This window comes from Vespula vulgaris, chromosome 1 (genome assembly GCF_905475345.1).
Source record: "Vespula vulgaris chromosome 1, iyVesVulg1.1, whole genome shotgun sequence".
Classification (NCBI taxonomy): Eukaryota; Metazoa; Arthropoda; class Insecta; order Hymenoptera; family Vespidae; genus Vespula; species Vespula vulgaris.
Genome location: NC_066586.1, coordinates 3,698,400 through 3,718,449, shown reverse-complemented (window position 1 = coordinate 3,718,449; position 20,050 = coordinate 3,698,400). Strand labels below are relative to the sequence as shown.

At 37.1% G+C, this 20,050-nt stretch overlaps 1 protein-coding gene across 15 annotated transcripts in view; it reads left to right on the top strand.

The window, feature by feature from the left end:
- The window catches only part of LOC127071000 (uncharacterized), a 102,219-nt gene extending 82,327 nt beyond the window's left edge, over positions 1-19,892 (top strand). For 8 of the 15 annotated variants that reach the window (XM_051009788.1, XM_051009712.1, XM_051009708.1 and 5 more), the window contains 15 exons: positions 2,143-2,307; positions 4,893-5,255; positions 5,976-6,086; positions 6,418-6,642; positions 6,924-7,078; positions 8,200-9,024; positions 9,272-11,388; positions 11,483-11,771; positions 11,881-12,090; positions 12,184-12,501; positions 12,699-13,127; positions 13,206-13,434; positions 13,516-13,930; positions 14,016-14,577; positions 14,706-19,892. In XM_051009788.1, coding sequence (XP_050865745.1) covers positions 2,143-2,307; positions 4,893-5,255; positions 5,976-6,086; positions 6,418-6,642; positions 6,924-7,078; positions 8,200-9,024; positions 9,272-11,388; positions 11,483-11,771; positions 11,881-12,090; positions 12,184-12,501; positions 12,699-13,127; positions 13,206-13,434; positions 13,516-13,930; positions 14,016-14,577; positions 14,706-14,918 — 6,626 coding nt within the window. In that variant the 3' untranslated portion in view covers positions 14,919-19,892. The remainder of the gene's footprint in view (positions 1-2,142; positions 2,308-4,892; positions 5,256-5,975; positions 6,087-6,417; positions 6,643-6,923; positions 7,079-8,199; positions 9,025-9,271; positions 11,389-11,482; positions 11,772-11,880; positions 12,091-12,183; positions 12,502-12,698; positions 13,128-13,205; positions 13,435-13,515; positions 13,931-14,015; positions 14,578-14,705) is intronic. The other 7 variants (XM_051009805.1, XM_051009769.1, XM_051009759.1 and 4 more) reach the window with 7 other exon arrangements.
- The last annotated feature ends 158 nt before the right edge of the window (positions 19,893-20,050 follow it).

Sequence of the window (20,050 nt, the reverse complement as noted above, 5' to 3'; positions counted from 1 at the left end):
ACGATAACGATTTAGTGATTCGACGTGATCATAAAGAAGAGCCGTTTCGAAAAAATGGCATGATCGAAACCATCGTTGTAATTGTTACGAAACAAAAGATAAGACATTGATAATAATATATCAACATTGGTTTTTATGTGCAAGCTTGCATAATCATCAACACACGCAATCGCACGCACAGATAATATTGAAAACAAAAAAAAATTATAATAATTAAATAATCAACCGTTTGCAATAAATCATTCTCTTTTATTTTTTTGTATTCGAATAAATTTAATTGAGAAACCTTATCTTATTCTTGGAAGAATAAGTTAATTATTCTTTCCTTTGGTCTTTAGATAGATACTCTCGTTAAACGTCTCTAAAATTGGAGAATTAACATCTCTAATTATCTTCAATTTATAATTTCCGAGATAGATGTTTTCGAAAGGAAATCTCTCGCTCTTTAGCCTTTCTCTCTTTTCTTCTTAGAAAGGCACTCGCGTGCTTCCATCCGAGCGCTCGTTTCGATAGACGAAACAAAGGCTCGTAAGAGAGTTCTAAGATGTTAACCAACGATTTCTCTTCTCGAGTCCCTTCTCTCGTTGCTTAAAGTACGTACAATACGCGTGTAACCCCTTTATACACGACGTTAGACGTTCTTCTATATATATGTACATATGTACAATACATATATACGAGCATACAAATTCACGTAGCAGCATAGAGGCTACGTTTAAGCTCTCTCTCTCTCTCTCTCTCTCTCTCTCTCTCTCTCTCTCTCTCTCACACACACACACACAACACATTCCCGCATACATACTTTCGTCGTATTACACTCGAGAAAAGGCTCCCCTTGAAGTTGCCCTCCCATTGGTCGACCACGCCAACATTCAACCCCCATCGTGGCTTTTCCTTCCCCTACTCTGTCACGAAAAGAAATTAATCGAGCCACCGAAATACGTCAGTCCCGACGATCAAAGCTTATGTACGTTGAAATGTACGCTTATTTATGATGAAAGAAAAAGTAAAAATGGAGCCGACACTTTCACACCGATTATCGTCGTCTTCTCACTTTGAATCAAACAAATAACTAACAGTATTTAGTGGATCGATTATTTCGATGATTAACGTAGAAAATAAATTTCTTTAACGCTTCTCGCTGAATGGGAATGTTTCGTGTTGTGAGCGTAGATTTTCAGACGTTTCGAATTTATTTCTTATACCTTGGTGATTTTCTGTGATAATAATAATTAAAATCAAAATGATAAAGATAAAAGAATAATGGGACGACAAATGTATGTTTATTATTTCAGTAAGTGTAGTATACATTATCGAATAGGTATAATAATCGAGCATTATTCTCGTGGCGAGCGACTATAGTCGTAGTAGCGAAAAGGTTAAGTAGGAGGTGCGTGGCACGCATGGCGACGCAAACACAAGGCGTGGCTCGAAAGAGTCTCGACCCTACTACGTCTATCCCTTTTACTCACATTTACACCCACGATGTATATCTTAGTCGACGAACCGCGACTATGTCCGCGAAAACTCTGGCCTATCAGCTAGCGACCCCGTATTGCAAATAGAACGAGAGTAGAGTTTTGTATCTATGTATGTATGAGAGAGAGAGAGAGAGAGAGAGAGAGAGGGGAAGAAAGAATGATGTATCCGTTTATCGTCGAATTAGGAAATATTGAGAGCATCAAAAGTTTCTCTTTTTCATTGACTTCTTCTCTTTCGATTTATTTTATACTCTAAAAGACTATTTGAAAGTCTTCCAATTGAAAACGAGCGTTATGATCGTAACTTGACTCTTTTCCAAAGTTTGAAGGTGTCGATAAATATAGTTCTTGTTTCTTCTTTCTTTCCTTCTTTCTTACTTTCTTCTTTTTCTAGTAATAATTTCATCAGATAGCGTTATCGAGGTCATACTATTCTTGTAACAGATTTTGAAGATTAAAGTAATCAGATTGAATCAGATTGAATCAGATTGAATCAGATTATATCATTTTTTTTTTTTTTTTTTTTTTTTTTTTTTAGAGCAGATCCAAACTTTCGAGTGAATGAAAATTTCTGATGATTCAAAACGTTAGTAAAATTGGCGATAGGTATTGTTGTTGTTATTATTAGTATTAATATCTTTGTTCTGGCGTTTTATTCCAGGTATAGTGGTATCGAATGCGAACGCAGGTGGAATACCAGTCGGAATTGCAATGGCAAGACAGAGATCGCAACATCAGGAAACCTCGGCGTCCATGCGGAATGTCTCCCTCAGTCATCATACGTCGCATCACGCAAGTTATCATCACTTTCAACCTGACAATCTTGGTGAGTATATTACACGAATATACCTTGCGCATATATATATATATATATATATATATATATATATATATATATATTGTATGTATATACATACATACGCTTCAAAATTTGCCTCTAATATAGTGTAGATAACATAAGCATGTTCGAAGTGATTAAATTGATTTTCTGTCATTATGATGTTTAATAGTGCTTTCAATGTAGTGGGTACATGATAATCGAAAATGTTTGGGAAGATAATTATGATTTATAATTTTGGAAAGTGAACGTGGTACAGACGAATTCGTTGCGTTAATATCGAATAAAGTATCTCGTTAGTCGAAGGGAGAATCCATTGGAAGGAAGAACTCATATGGAACAAATATCAATATATACATATCTATGCATCATGCATGTAATTAAATATTTGATATATAAAACGAATCAATGGAACTCTAGGTATATCTAGGTGTTAGTAAATTCTATTTCATTCAAGAATATTCTCACAGTGAAATTCGTATCGATGTTTTTCCTGATGAAGTGTCTTCATTTTTAAAACTCTCTCTCTCTTTCTCTCTATCTCTGTCTGTCTGTCTGTCTGTCTGTCTCTTTTATATTCGTTTAATCATATTTGTTTAAGCATCCTCTTAATTACGAGCTCTTGATAAAAATAATAAGAAAATTTGGAAGTTGATGTCTATGATAGATGTTATAATTTGTAGAAAATATTAAGTTGATTAGTTCGTTAGTACGTTCTTTCGAAAGAGTATTCGCAAGTACAATGCGTTTGTACGCGATCGTATAGAAGGGATAAGCGTTATCGGATACACGGCTGTTTTCATTTGAGCCAATGTGCAGAGGCATCGGCATTCGAGAAGCGGCTCGAACATCTGGGCGGAATATTAACGAGGAACGACGAAGAGGGGGATGCGGACATTCTTTCGAAATGCCTCTTCCGTTCCGCGAAGGGTAAAACCGATTGCGCGCTATCAAATCATCCGGCAAATTTTCATTCCGACGTTTTATTCGAATTCTCCAGAAATATTGTGAGTTTCACTAAAGACAGATACGGTAATAAAAAATAAAGTTTCTTATAGAAATCTTAGAGACATTAATTCAAAATATCTATCTACGTGTACATTCACAATCGTAATAATTAATTTTGATTTCGTTATATGTAAGAAAATAATAATAAAATAGAAAAACATAACTATCTATTAAAAAATATACGTTTTATTAGTTGGAATAAAGAAAAAAAGAAAAAACAAATAGAAGAAGAAAAAGTAGAAAAGAGAGGAAGTAACTCGAGAAAAGATAAATCTCAAATGTTATACTAATAAAATTTTATAGCAGAGATCTCTTAGAAGCGTTAATGAAAAAAGAATATTTACTTATACATGTGTTCACAAATCTAATAAATAATTATGTTTTGATTATTCGTAATAAAATAAGAACAAATAGAATATAGTGTCTATGAGTATATCGGAATGAAAAGACGAAACAAAAAAAAAAGAAAAGGAAAAAAGGAGATAAGGGTAAAAAGAAAAAAATCTAAGGTTAGTAAGGAAGAAATTAAAAGAGTTATTCATAGCGTATAATCTCAATTCTTGGGGTCGATATGGTATCGTTTCTCGCAGGCTCGTTTTTCGCTTCCTTCGTGCCGGCGCGTAGAATGACAGTAATTTGCACGAGCCGGGTAATTTTCAGAGTGCGCCGAGTCTCTGTGGTAATTGACTGTCGCCGATTGCATATGCAAATATCGATAATCGAAGCAGCCTTACGACTCGATGCCAATGATTGATGTTCCGCGCTCAATAGCGAGCAACGCCGAGAGATCGGCACAGGAATTTCATCGACAGACAATAATTAGATATAGTCGAGCTTAGATATAGTCGAGTCGCTTGGAAAGTCGAGAAAATTCTCAAAGAGAACGAGAGAAAGAGAGGGAATATTAAATCACGTATCTATACTTACGACTTATTTGCTTCGTCAGAACGAGAGTATATAGCGACCTTTTATTGATTTTCTTTGAATTTGAAAATCTCACAAAGTATTCTATGTAATAGTCCATTCAACGAAGATATTTCAAAGTATTTCAAAATAGCGATAGAGAGAGAGAGAGAGAGAGAGAGAGAGAGAGAGAGAGAGAGAGAGAGAGAGAGAGAGAGAGAGAGAGAGAGAGGAGGAGAGAGAAAGAGAGAGAGTTTACTTCGTCGATTTTCGTTCGTCAATAATAAGAATATTATCGATGCAAGAAAAATTTATGAAACGTCGAGTAAATATTGAAAATTCCTTCAAATTAAGTGAAATTCTTTATAGATATAGGAATATTTGATAAGATCGAGTTCTTCTATTCTTTGTGGTTTCTTGCGTAACGATTATAATTAATATATTATACGGAAAGAGCGATAAATAATTATCGATTATGATGAGCGACTGAATCGATTATAAAGATCACTTGAAATTATTTTTTATTATTATTATTACTACTACCATTATCATTATTATAATTATAATATATTATTACGTAAAGTAAAAAAGAATAAAATAATGTTGAATAGTAAAGAATTGTTGAAGCTATTAGTTCAGTTTCGAAATAGTAATGGAATTAGTCCCATCGCTAGTTTGGGCCCTGTCGTCAGGTTCATCGAGTACGGCCATGACGGTAGGCGGCGCTACGCTCGTCCACTGTGGCGGAGGTGGTGGGGAAGAACGTCCGGCCCACCTCGCCATTCCTTCGGGTGCTTTGGCGCCCTCGTTGAACGCGGCCCTCGGTTCGAGTCTTGGTTCGAGTCTCGGCCCGAATCTCGGCCCGAGTCTTGGCTCCGGCCTGAATTCCACCTTGAATTCCAGCTTGAATTCCACGCTCGGCAGTACCGCAACGGCCGCGGCCACTACCGCGTGGCCTCCCACGCTTTGGCAGTATCCGGCCTCGGCCGCGGCCGCTGCCGCCGCTGCTGCCGCCGCAGCTGCAGGTAAACTATCTTTTTATTATTATTATTATTATTGTTATTATTATTGTTATTATTATTACGTTGTCTCTGTTTATATATATATATATATATATATATATATATATACATACACATATGCATATACGTATATGTATATATAAATATTTTTTATCTATTTATCTATATTTCTTTTCTTTTCGCTTTTCATCATTTCATGCCAATACGATTACTCTTTTAGCAGAGCCGAATATTTTCAATAATGATGATAAGTTCCATTTGTCTTATGACACTTATCAATTATTTATACGAAGGCAGAGAGAACAATTTTTATATGTAAATCTTTCAAATATCGTTAAGTAGAAAAGTTTTTATATGTAGATCTTTGAAATATCATTAAATCGTTCGACGACCAATCGAAAAATAATAATAGTGTGCCGAATATTTGGCTCTGCTTTATTTAGCAATCTTCTTTTTGCGTGTCCTTCTTCGCTACGAACTTTCTTACCCCTTAAATCGACGACAACCTTCCGTTGACCGACTGACATTTGAAAACGCGGTAACTTCGCTCTATGTTCGCGTCTGGGCTGAAAAATTCATAAGCCTCACGAGACCGTTTACCTTTATCTATTCGAATTCGAACAGGGTCGTTACTATCTCCATTCGTCGATAGTCGATTAAAGGTCTCGTTCGAATCTGGACGTTTTTCGTTGCACGTAGAATGATTTGTGCTTTGTTTTATAGCGATGCCCATGGAACCCGTAGGGTTCCCACAGATGGGCGTCGGTGTGCAAGGCGGTTTGCAGTTGGTCAGAGATCCATCCAGTGGTCATCTTCTTTTAATTCACGCAGCCGGTACGTTAATAGCTATTTTTTCTGGGTCTACCTTTGATTTCTCTTCATTTTTTTTTTTTAACTTTATATATGTATATTTTTATATTTTTTTTCAATTTTATTATAGTTATCATTACTATTACTATTATTATTACTATCATCATCATCATCATCATCATCATCATCATCATTATTATTATTATTATTATCATCATATCATTTATTTGTCTTAAAAATATTTCGTAACGTGTGCGTAAGTCTGTAATATGTGTGTATAAAAAAAAAAAGAAACAAGTAAAGGAGGAAGAAAAAGAAGGCGGAAGAGGGTAAGAAACGAATGGTTTTTCGACAGAACAAATGCAGCAGGCTGTGGTCTGGCCGAATTATCCAAATCACAATGGCGGAAACGTAGCGCCCCCGTCTCTTTTGTTACCGCCGCCGCCACCGTCCCTTCAACTTTTAAGCGACATAGGCGGCGCTAGATTGGTCCTTACCGAGAGCAAAAGAAAACAACAGAGCACTTTACCGATCGTCAAGATCGAGGCGGATTGTGGTACGAATCCGACAACTATAATCAGTAAGTAAAATCGAAATGATCTAGAAATGTTTCGAAAGATATATGAACGAATTTTGCAAATATCAACGATAAAAACGCTCGTATTAATTCTTAACGATCTATTACATATGTATATATTTCTCTTTATTCAGAATACATTACGATAGTCTATTATTACAAGAAAAACAATTCACGAGACCAGACAATGACCACAACGACTGCAACGCGATCTAAATCATGTTTGTTAATACCTACCATTGACTTTCGATGATAGTCGTAAACACCTTCGTCGATTTTTTCAGCATCGACGGAATCGACGAAGGCATTGCAGAGCGTGACATCGGTGACGGGCACTCTGGTGCCAGATGCACCGCTCGTAACGACTCTTCATTATTATCCACATGCACCGGCTTTGGTGCAGATTAGCCAAACGGAGCCCACGCATTGTAGGTCGCAGGTAGGTCGCAGGAACTGTTTCTCGTGAGAGATTTATCAAGGCGAAATATAATCATTTCCAAGGGCGTGCATAGAAAAGCGATCGTTTATCGATCGATATCTCGACTCCTTGTAGAACGACGAAGAGAGAAAGAGGAGGGAGAGAAGGTAGAAACGACGAGGTGGAGAAGGAGGAGGAGGTGGAGAGGGGGGACAGGAACTCGTAATGCTAGGAATAATTATGCCACGCTCAGGGCGCGGTTCAGCAATTCGCATAACGTGGAAACGTTCTGGCACATTGTATTAATCATGCGCAAACCCGTCCACCGATTTGCATCGCTATCTGCATAGATATTGCGCTCGCTCCACTAGCACGGCGTGCTACGTAATATCCGTGTCGGTGCTGGAACGCGCGCTGTCTCTCTCTCTCTCTCTCTCTCTCTCTCTCCTTCTCTCTCTCTTTCTCTCTCTTCGTCTTTCTTCCTCTTTCGAATCGGATGCTGCATCGTCCTTTTTCTTTCTCTTTTTCTCTCTTCTTGTTTAGCTATCCGTTCTCTTTTCCTTTTTTTTGTTTCCTCTATCCTTCCCTTCTTCCCCCACCACTCGAGGTACTCCCTGTACTTACTTACTTACTGACGATGCGATTTCTCCGTCTTCCGCATGATCATCGTTATTATCATTATCATCGATATCATTATCATTATCATCCATCGGCACTGCCAAGTGAACGCGCCTTTTGCGTTCACTTGCCGTCCTGTTTTCTTTCTGGTTTTCTTATCTCGTTAGTAAAGTTAGAAACGACTCGTTCGCGTTAGTTATTTCTGAATTTCAAGTTTGCACTTTTGAGATTGTGAATACGTTAGAGTACTCTTGATGATTCGTGGAAAGGAACTTTATAGATTTTCATTTTTGATTAATAAAGTATCATTCGCGTGAAAATATGTTATGAAATTGTAAAATCGTAGAAACGTCTGAAAGAGTATGTAGTTAAAGGATTCGAATCATTCAAGAATTATCAAGAATGTTCGGTCGTATATGTATTTATATATCACTATTCGAGATAGCTCTTTCTCCCTTTTTCTCTCTTTATCCGTTCAATCACAAAGCACGCCCGTATTTGACGATCGAAAATCCTGCGAAAAGCAGCGAAATGCGTTTATTTCGAAGGCAACCTCGCCGGTATCCTGTCTAACGCCACCGCCAGAAGTGACGACGATCCATGCGATCGAGCCACCGCAAATGACACCGATGGTCGGCGTCCAGGATGCTTCGAATCAAACGGAAGCCCCAGAAACCGAACAGGACCAGGATTTACCAATGGCGATGGAGACACAGGTGAAGCAGGAGCAAAATCTTAGCCCGTGTCAACTTCAATGTGCTAGTACCGCGACGAATCTCACGACGACTACCACTACTACAACGACGAATTTGACGAATCTGACGAACTTTGAGATCGTCGCGGCGACACCAGAAAAGATGTGTAACGTCGTCAGGATAACGACGACAACGACCACGGTTAATCCTACCGTGTGCGGTATAGTTGGCAAGGTCGATAAAGCAGAAAACACGATCATCAACATGGCTGATTGTCCAAAATATTCTATCACGAGGGAATGTAGAAGCGTCACGTCGATCGATAGAACGATCGAACGTGTCGTAAGTCGTCAAGATGATTTGGAACAGGACGAGGAAGAAGATTCGAGGCACGATCGTTCGACGATCAACGACGACGATGATTGCTACGATAATGGTAGATCGCCGATCTGTAGAGAAGGAAGAACTGGTCCTAGGATCATCGAAATCACCGAAGAAAACTGCGACAGTTTCCACGAGAATTTAGAGTTTTTTGCCACGCGACGGGATCGTTCGACCGATCGTCTTCGAGATCGAAGGCGAAGTTATGCGATCGATGCGACGCAGGAGCAACATCAAAATCGTGAGGAGGAGAAGAAGGTCATTGTAGAGGAGGTAAGGCTTTTGAAACATTTTATTACGTCTTTTTTTTCGATAATTTCTCATCCGTTTCTAAGTAATAAATCTGTTAATAAAATATCGATCCTTGATTTGAAAAAATGTTCTCGAATGAAACTCGACGAAGGAGTTACATCCTGTTCAAATCAGTAACAAAGCATTCTCTCTGATTTATTTCATGACTATTGACTAAATCATATGAGAAATCTATTGAAGTGATGGATAAATAAAATTTCCGTTTTAGCCGGTGATCGATCGTATCGCCGAGGAATCGAGAGGTACGGTAATACATCAAGTTATCGCCAAAGTATCACCGGAAACCTCTTGTTGCGAGTCACAGAGGAAAGAGGAAATGTACACGGAATCTAAGGTGATGGTCGATTCGACGTCGAATAACGGGCCGCAATCAATGACGACGACGACGACAACGACGACGACGTCTCAGAATATCGCCGATTGCGAGAGCTGCGGGAAAAATCGAGACGTCCGTCCGCAAATGGTTGTTCAACAAAATCCAGAAGTGAAGCCACAAATAAGTGTGAAATCTTTCGATATGCCTAACATCGATTGCGACGATCAAGAAATGGGAACAGTGGTGATCAAGCAGGAAGCCGACGATGGTTCCTTCGACGAACAAAATTCTAAATTTGAGAATGTATCAACAATGGAGAAGCCAAAGGATTCGACGAAGAGACATTCGGTTGAAAGATCTCATCCAGGTATCGAGAACGTTGTCGAGAAATTGAAGAAAAACGCGGCTGCTGCTATGCAAGAATCTTCCTATCCGTTACAAAAGATCGACGAATCTAAAGAACGTAACGTTGATAATTCGCGTTCTAGAAGACACTCGGAAACGATGCCGAGAAAGTTGGAGAACGGTTTGAAGAAACACATATTGAGATCCTGCGAAAACGAACAATTGTTGAACGAGAAACGTGAGAATCTCGAACGATCCGAGATCGAAGGATCTTCCGAGAAAGATTCCAACAGTCTAACTTATTCCAGAGAATATTTACATAACGACAATAATAACGACAGTAGAAGTAACAATAACAATATTAAGAATATAAACGACAAGGAACACGTCATCAGGAAAAGGTTAGCAGTTGCCTGCGAGTCAAAGGTCAAGGACGACGTATCCGAGGTAAACGCGAATCCACCGAAAAAAAGTCGTCTAGATAGAACATCGAATGTCAATGACGACACGGTTTTCTTATCAGCCACCATTGTCGACAATCAAAGCACGAAATTGAAATTGGCCATTTCGACGAAGCAAAAATCGAACGTCGATCTCAGCGGCTTAGAATTGCTCTCGAATAGCATCGAACAGTTCGAGCATTTGAAGCCGGAGGCACAGAATTGTTCGACTCCGGATCTCGAGAAATCGCCTAGCAGAGGGAAACTGATCTCTCCTCAGGGTGAGAGCAATAATAATAACGTCGATAGTCCCCTCGGTTTGCTCTGTGCTCTGGCTGAGCAGAGATTCATGGAAGAGGTAGGAGACAAAGTGCCGAGAAAGCTCAATCTCGAGAGTTCGGAAGAAATATCGAGAGCTGGTAGGCTGTTGTTAAATCTTGGAAGGACGAGTTTGGAGAAGGAGAGAAAGAGGTTGGATAAAAGAAAAAGTACGGAAGGAGACGATGAGAATTATGAAAAATCGAAGAGACTCAAAGTCGATGTTGTCTACGAGGAAGACGATGGAAAAAATTCATCGATACGTTATTACGAAAAATGTGGTAAAAGTAGGAAACACGAAACTAAATTACAGAAAAACATGATATTCAGAGTGAAAGAGAAATCGAGAAGAAGTATAGATCTAAACGAGGAAAATGGTATCGACGACGAGGAGACTTCTTCGTTGGCGGAAAGATTCGTACGAGAACGAGAACGGGTTCCCAAGTTGGATAAGGACAATAACGATTTGGATTATGATAGAAAGAAGGAAACATTGGAACGTTACGATCCACAGTACGATCGATTTTGCGGAAACGACAAGTGTTACCGTGATGTATCAAAGATAGATGCCTTGACAGATTCCGAAACGGAAAACGACAAGATAGCTTGCTCTCCTACGAGATTGGAGGAGGAAGTAGATGTAAATACGCAAAGAAGACGAGAATCCACAGAGGAGAGAAATAGGCAAGCGAAATTGGACGCGAAGACGAACGTTGGTAAAAAAGGACATGCGGAGGAAGACGGGGATTGGCCAAATATGGACGCAATGGAGTTGGATATGAGAGTGAGATTGGCGGATATTCAAAGACAATATAGAGAAAAGCAAAAGGAACTTTCGAGGTTAACGCCGAAGAAGGAGGACAAGAGAAGTCCAGGTAGACCGAGAAAGAAGAGTCATTCATCGAGGTAAAATATCGATACATTGATTTATTCTGATAATAATAATAAATGTAAATAATTCCGATAAATACATAAATGTCTATATAAATATATATTTCAGTTCCGAACACGGTACTCTCTCTTCTCCTCCCATTTTGGAACCAGCAGTCCCTTGTCAAAAGTCTCCGTCTCATTCTCCTGACGGAGCTCCACCGCCGTTAACGTCAGCAGTCTTGGCCATGCCAAGATGTAACGTGAATCTTGTGAAACTCGGCGAACCTCGAAGTCACATTAAACTTTTGGATAGTATACCGAGTATACCTATACCAGTACCACCGGTTGCTTCGCCTATCACTGTCTTACCAACGAGCAAGATACAATCGGAGGATGACGACAAGAGTACTGGAAGGGTAATCAATTATTGTTGATTTGAAAAATTTACTTGAGAATGACCACGCGTATCTTGTACGAGATAATTTACTTTTGTTTATCTGTTTTTTCTTTTTTTTTTTTTTTAAGATGGAGTATGATACATCTTCGCCAGCACCAACCGTAGCAAGTTCGAGTTCAGCTTCAAAGAAACGTAAAGTTGGCCGTCCTAGAAAACTTATGTGCACGTCAGGGAATACCAGACACTTTACAGAAACCATTGTAGCGAAAAAGCCAAAAAGCAAAAGTTCCATCGTGAGTTATTTGTTGTCACCGAAAAATAGGCATCTTCAAACCAAGGTAAGATCTATTCGAACGATTTCGATAAATCAAAAAACACATCGACGATCATATCTCATTTTTTCCGACGTAAAACGTGTTCCTCTCCCGCAGTACATCGCCAAGTCTGGTTATACTCCCCTACCCTTTAAAACCGGAATGTTGACCCTAAAAGCTTCCTCTAAGAATCACAAATCAGTCAAGGCGAAGATGAAACCCGCGAAACAAACTCCGCTGCACAATAAGAACGTCATCAGTTCGATTATCGCGGAGAAGGCTAAACTTAGTCACGAAGTTAAGTTGGACAAACACAGTAGTAGTAAGGTAAAACCAAAACTCAAAGCCGAGGCAAAGGTAAAAACCTGGGAAGACGACGAGAGTACCGTCGTTGAAAATATATCGTCGGATACCATGAACCAGGAAGTTCTTGAGGTAATCACGTTCAATATTATTATCATTATCATGATTATTATTATTATCATTATTACTAAAATTATTCTTATCATCATTATCGTCATCATCATCATTATTATTGTTATTATTAAGCGTGAACTTTCATATCGGCTTAAGGAAAATATTTATTTGTTCGAACATTTGGGACGAATCTCTAAAGATAATTCCTATTACAGGAGAAAAGTCTTGAACAACCAGAGGAGGAAGAGGAGGAGGAGGAAGTCGAGAGAGAGGTAGAAAGAAATAGGCACGATAAATCGAAGAAGAAGAAACAAAAGTCTGTCTCGTCATCCCCGAGTCGACATAAATCGGGCGATCGCGATAAGAAGGAATCTAAACGTCGAAAGTCGTCCGATTGTAAAGATTGTAAGGAATGCGCGAAGGTTGCTAAAGCGGAAAGAACGGAAAGCATTATTAATAGATGCAAGCTAACGTCAGCTCACTTAGCCATTGATCAGTTAAGAGTACTGACGGCTATGGGTGGGCTCTTTTATGCCGGAAGACTCAGCGCTGTTCAAGCTCCAGATGTTTATGCTATTACTCTCGATGGCGAACGAGGCAACAGACCTCATATTCATTCAAGGGAAGAGATTTTACGAGACGCGGTACGATATCGTTTTATCTCGCAAAATTATTTTACTTAGACGATATACCTTGTCAATTTGAATAACGATTTACTATAGATCGTAGAGGTATGTCCAAGCTCGACGAAAGAATTACCACCCGGTACGAGACTTTGTGCTTATTGGAGCGAGCAATACAGATGTCTTTATCCAGGAACATCGGTCGAACCTACCGAACCAGATCCTGAACTCGATGAGAAGTTTGTCAGTGTCGAATTCGATGACGGCGATAGCGGTAGAATAGCTTTGGATGACATCAGACTGCTCCAGCCTGATTATCCTGTTGTTGGTATGTAATTATTCATAGTTTTACGTTACAAGTCTTTTTTAATGTAATCAAATTTATGCAAGAGTTTATGTTCCTTTATAGAATACGATCCAAATCCTCTTTTATCTTTGGGTAAACGTCGTCGACAGACCTCGGTTTCGATAGAAGATAAAAGATCGTCCGTAAATACTATATCCGGTGCAACATCGAATAGTTTAACGTCTACGGTTTCTTCCACAACTTCCACTCACATTTCCTCTTTCGATGGAGCGTCGATAGAACGACACAAAACGGATGATATCAATGCAAAGGCATTGGACGATTATCGTGAACGTAAACGTTTGAAGAAGAGGAGAAAAGATAAATTGAAGAGACAACACGAGGCTCAAGAAGGAAAGAAGAAACACAAGAGGCACAAGGGCTGCGAAGAGCATAGAAAGCACAAGCATAGAAAACATAGGAAACATAAGCATAAACATAGTCATCATTGCAATCACAGCGAAGGAAGTCATATAAGGTTTGTGTCAAAGTAAAATTACAACGACGTGGTAGTATATTATAAAACAAGCATTCATTAATCCAATAACTTCGATATTTCTTAGCAGCGGGGAAAGTTGTTGTGGTCAGAAAAGTGAAGACGAACCAAATAAAGAGACTCCAGCGAAGGTTGAAGAGGAAGAGGAAGAAGAGGAAGAGGAGGAAGAGGAAGAAGAGGAAAACGAAGAAATGACTCTGGTGGAAGAAGAACCCGAACCAGTTCCAGAACCAATCGAAGAGATAGTAAGGGAGGAAAAGATAGAAAAGCCTAAAAAATCTGACAAAAAAGGAAAAGTACGAGAGAGACAGGAGTCGGTGGAAAGTCGAAGTAAAATGGCTGCATTCTTGCCTGCGAGACAATTATGGGGATGGGCTGGTAGAGGTTACAGAAGACCTGGTGCAAAAGGAAGAGCTAAGAAACAATTTTTCCGAGCCATTCAAAGGGGAAACGAAACTATTCAGATAGGTGATAGTGCAGTTTTCCTTTCTACTGGTAGACCAGATAGACCATACATCGGACGTATAGAGTCTATGTGGGAAACAACAAGTTCTAATATGATAGTTAAAGTTAAGTGGTTCTATCATCCTGAAGAGACGGTAGGATGTCCAACCAATCTAAAGTATCCGGTAAGATATATTTCTTTTACATTACATTACAATGACTTTACATTTATATTTGCTATATCGAGCAAAATAGAATTTTAGAAAATCTCTCATAATACATTTTCAAATATTTCGTAATATTATCAATATAGGGTGCTCTATTCGAATCCCCTCATATGGATGAAAACGATGTACAAACTATTTCCCATAAATGCGAAGTATTACCATTGGACGAGTATACAGAAAAGCTGGGAAAAGAACCTCATAGATATCTTACCATCTATGATAACAACGATATCTACTACTTGGCTGGATATTACGATCCGACGACGTACCTTCTATCTATGCAACCTGGGGTTGTTTGAGAACAGCTAAAGCTGACGATTAAGTTGACTGGTGTCACTTAATCGTAGTCAGCCACAAATTTTGCGAAATTCAATTATAAATAGCTGCTGTTGATTTACCTTAACGCAGCTTTTAAACTTGTCGATGTTGTAAAGCGACATGCAAGAAGAAAAAGAAAACAAAAACACTGAATTTAGGAAATATGTTCCTAACACAGAGGTCATAATGCAATAAGGAATAGAAAGCAATTTATTGTTTCGCTTTCCTATTGTATGTCTTCTTGATGTGTTTATTAATGACGACGATGCAAACAGAGGTTAAATTTATCATATAAGAATTTGCCCAAGAAATCTGAACAAGTCTGTTGTATAGAATCTTTCGCGATAAATCTTATTCACTGACTTTACAAATTGGATCCCGAATTGTAGCAGGTATCCAAAGAAGTATAATAATTTCATGCAAGGCACAAGCGCATTGTATTTGAAAACAATTTCTTCCCGTGATCTTTGCACATTATATTTGCGAGTTTTATCACAAAATATTCACAAAATGTACATCTTCTTGAGCACACTTAACGAATTATTAATGAATATTATCGAATAGAAATTCATAGCTTCGTATTGTTGCAAAAATAAAGAAAGAAAAATAAGAAAATCGCGAACAATTTCGTAGGGAAATTCTTTAAAAATAATGTTAATTAATCAGCTGAATTTTACGATAGGACACGTATCAACTGTTATTCAAATAACTTTATTATTTTCTTCGTTGTGCGTTATCGAAACATAATGAAAATCGTTCTTCTTATTAATTCAAATAACTACGTCTTTCTGAACTTACACGTCGTCGATCAGAAACTGTTTGAAATTAATGAAAAATTTATTAATTTAGTATATTTTCTAAAATGTTTTGTGATAGTACTTGCTTCAGATAAAGGATTAACGAAATTATTCAATAGACGAATGAAAGACGACATTGAAATCTACAGGCACGTAATTTATTTCTTGATAATTCAATTTTGTCTGTCCAGGGTATAAATAATGCCCATTTCAAAGATATATATGCAAAGATGGCTAATCCTTCTTTAGATCGATTTAAACGATTCGATTGAGAAAAATTAATTAAGAAACATTTCCTAATCGTACGGTCGACAAATTTATATATACGTATGTGATGTATATATGTGTATATAATATACGTATATGCATTCACATTATATTATATATATATGCAATACACCTGCTATCTTATAGAACAAAGTTGACCAAAATGTAATTCACGAGTTCGGCGAAGCTTTATTCTGATATAATCTCTTTTCTATAATTCTAATAGAGTCTCGTTTTCGACTGCGTCATTGATCTAATCCATGTATGAAAGGCATATTTATATATAAGATGGAAATTATGCGTTTAAGATAACTTGACAAAATTTCCATCGATAAATTTACATTAAGAAACGTATAAGATACAGGAAAATCGATAAAAAATCGATTTAAATGGAGGAGTTTGTGTCTTGTATTTCGTCGAGAAAATGAATGTATGTACATACGTACGTATGTATATACATATATATATATATATATATATATATATATATATACACACACATATATATATACATTATATACATGTACGTATATACTTACGTACGCAAAATGAAAAAGATCCTTGTTGTAGATATTTTTGTAGCCGATCTGATACGGCCCTGATCACTTATCACTCACATTATATATCGTGTCTTTAACGCGAACGAAAGGAAAGTTGCAATAAACGAGTGGCAGGGACGTTCAAATGAAAATGGATTTTCGTTCATACAAATTTCGCTCTTTTGTTTGTGTGTAAATATTGTATATAATATAAAAAATGTTAAAATAATAATAATAATATAACTAATAATACATATGTGACGCGCTCGACACGGCGATCATCTAAATAAAAGTAACGATTTCGATGAGAATATTTCGAGTACGAATGAGAGAGAGAGAGAGAGAGAGAGAGAAAGAGAGAGAGAGAAAGAGCAAAAGACAAAAAAGTAGAAGTGCTCAGCGGATTTAGTTGTCTGAACAAATATATATATATATATATATATATATATATATATATATATATATATATATACATATACATATGTGCTAAAACAGTGGCTTCGCGAGTACGTATGTTGTATACATTGAATAGCGTAATCGAAAGAGAGAAAGAGAGAGAGAAAGAGAAAGAGAGAGAGAGAGAGAGAGAAATGTTCTAAAGTAGATATTAATGATCGAGAATGAATTTATCGATGCTCAGGCGAATATTCTTTTTTCGAATCCTGGCTTAAACAATTTCATGAAGTACATACTCATTAAATGTTGACGACAAACCTGAAAGTGTCTGCTAATGTTAAAAACGAAAACATACCTAGAATTTAAGGGATAATAATCCGTTCGTTCGTCTCGTTCCTATCAATGAGAAAGAGAAAGAGAAAGAAGGAAACAGAAGGAAAGAAAGGAAGAGAGAGAAATAGAAAGAAGGAACGATAAGATAAAAAGAAAATTAAAAAAAAAGAAACAAAAAAAGAAACTATCGAATACGAAGATTTAACCTGAGATTAATAAAAACTTTGCGATACTGCAAAAAAGAGATTCTGTGATTCGATGCTTAAAATATGTTTTGGGCTCGAGAATCGGAAAACGGTAAGATTTAGTGAGAGAGTGAGTATAGTATGAGAGAGAAAGTATGTGTGAGGGAGAAAGTAGAGAAGGGAGGGAGAGAATGTGTATGAGAGAGAGAGAGAGAGAGAAAGAGAGAGAGAAAATTAGTGATAAACGAAGAAAGGAACAAACAAATAAACAAACAAAATGGTTAAGGTGCTATCGCAATATTTGTTTTGCGCGCGCGTTACTGTTTCTTAAGTTGACAGAGATTGACAGAAATGAAGATTTGGAGATAGATAGATAGATAAGGAGAGAGAGAGAAAGAGAGAGAGAGAGAGAGAGAGAGAGAGAGAAAGTGAAAGAGAAAGAGAGAGTTTACTTTATACTTAAATATTAGGTTTTTATTCAAATATGTAAGCTTACATATGCTTCCGTTATTGACTCCGAGTCGCGACTTGTGAGCACGCTACTACTACTACTACTATTTGATCGTACATATTAGCTGTTTAATATTAAGCAATTTTTTATGAAGAGAGAGAGAGAGAGAGAGAGAGAGAGAGAGTGTGTGAGAGAGAGAGAGAGAAAGAGAGATAGATGCAGATATATCATTTTTATATTATCTAACTATCGCACCAGTAGAAACGCGAGTTTCTTCTTATTCATTCGAGGACCAACGTCCCTTACTACTTATTACTATACATACATACATACGTATATTTATCGTTATTTGTCATTATCAATGACTCATTAATATTATACTATTTACTATTGCTCAATATACGTGATATAGCTCTGCAGTGTGTGCGAAATGCTTGCCAGTTGCTTTTTCGTTTTTCTTCTTCTACTTCTTCTCCTTCTCTTTTCATTATTATTATAATTATTATAATTATTATAATTATTATAATTATTAATATTACTATTATTATTATTATTATTATTATTATTATTATTATTATTATTATTATTAATATTATTATATTATTGTCATTATTATTATGTTATAGTGCAATGATCGTTGTTCTTATCGACGTGTTGAGTCTTTCTAAGTAAACGAACAAAAAAAAAAATAAAAGCAAAGGAAAAGCGTAGAAACGAAGGTAGAAAGTACGTGAAGTATTATTGCGATTTCCGAAGAACGCGCAAATATAAATGATTCGATTTTGAATTATCTCTAATTCGTCCGTATATACTTAGGAGTGTGTTAAATCGAGCAAGATGTTTTTTTTTTTTAATACTAATATCTTTATCAATGGAAATGTAGTGAGAAAGAGAACGATAGAAAGAAAGGGAGAGAGTGTATGAAAGAATGAACGAAAGAGAGAGAGGAAGAAAGAGAGAGAGAGAGAGAGAGAGAGAGAGAGAGAGAGAGAGAGAAACACTTGCTAAGACAATTCCAAGAGCCTATCTTTACTCAATTTCATGCGTAAAAGGCATGTTTTTACTATTATACAATGCCTGCGAACGAACGAACGAAAATAAAAGGAAAAAAGAGAGAGAAAGAGAAAGAGAAAGGAGAAACAGGAAGAGACGCAGAGACGTGTAACGATTTTTTGCAAGATATAATCGGACATACGATCGACGTATGAATAATAGTACATACTTTATTATCTCCGTAGATTATCTTATTATACGGACATGTCTACTACCTGCGAGGCTAAAGAAGCGTACGACTTAGTACAAACGAATAATAACACAATAATGTCGGTGAGTTGATACGAATGTAAATGTACGTGTGTATGTACGAATTTATGTATGGATCTATGGATGTATGGATGTACGGATATATGTGTGCAAGTCGTGTACGACGAGATGGTAAGAAAAATAGAGTGAAAGCTAGAAATGAAAATGAAGAGAGAGAGAGAGAGAAAGAGAGAGAGAGAGAGAGAGAGAGAGGGAGAGAGAGAGAGAGAGAGAGAGAGAGAAACAATTAGTGAATGAAAGAAAAAAGAGAAGAGGAAGTACTTATAGTTCGGGACTCATAATCTTTTCATGTAAATACATAGAGAGTACGTACAATTATATACTGTACACGAAAAAGAAAAAAAAAACATGGAGAAGAGTGCATATTATTTGGATGGTTACAAATTATGATTGTATAGTTTATCTCTATTACGTAAAGACGGTGGAAGAGCGAAGAGGGAAAAAGTGCGATGGAATGTTATTAAAACTTATTATGTACGTAAAATGCTCGTACTTTGTCCGTTCCATCTTTGCGATACGTTTTGAAAATATTTGCGAAGAATTATCTTTAGCAATGTACAGATTATATACAAAGAGAAAGAGAGAGAAAGAGAGACAGAGAGAGAGGCAGAAAGTGAGAGATCGAAGGTGGCCGAATATAAAAAGATAAACAGATTAGATCATTTGAACGAATAGCATTTGTATGCAATATATGTATATATATGTGTGTATATATGTATATATATATATATACATATATTTATATAATATTGTATACATACATGTATGTATAGATATATTCGTACATGTATATTACATAGTATTTTTCCATAAAAGAAATGC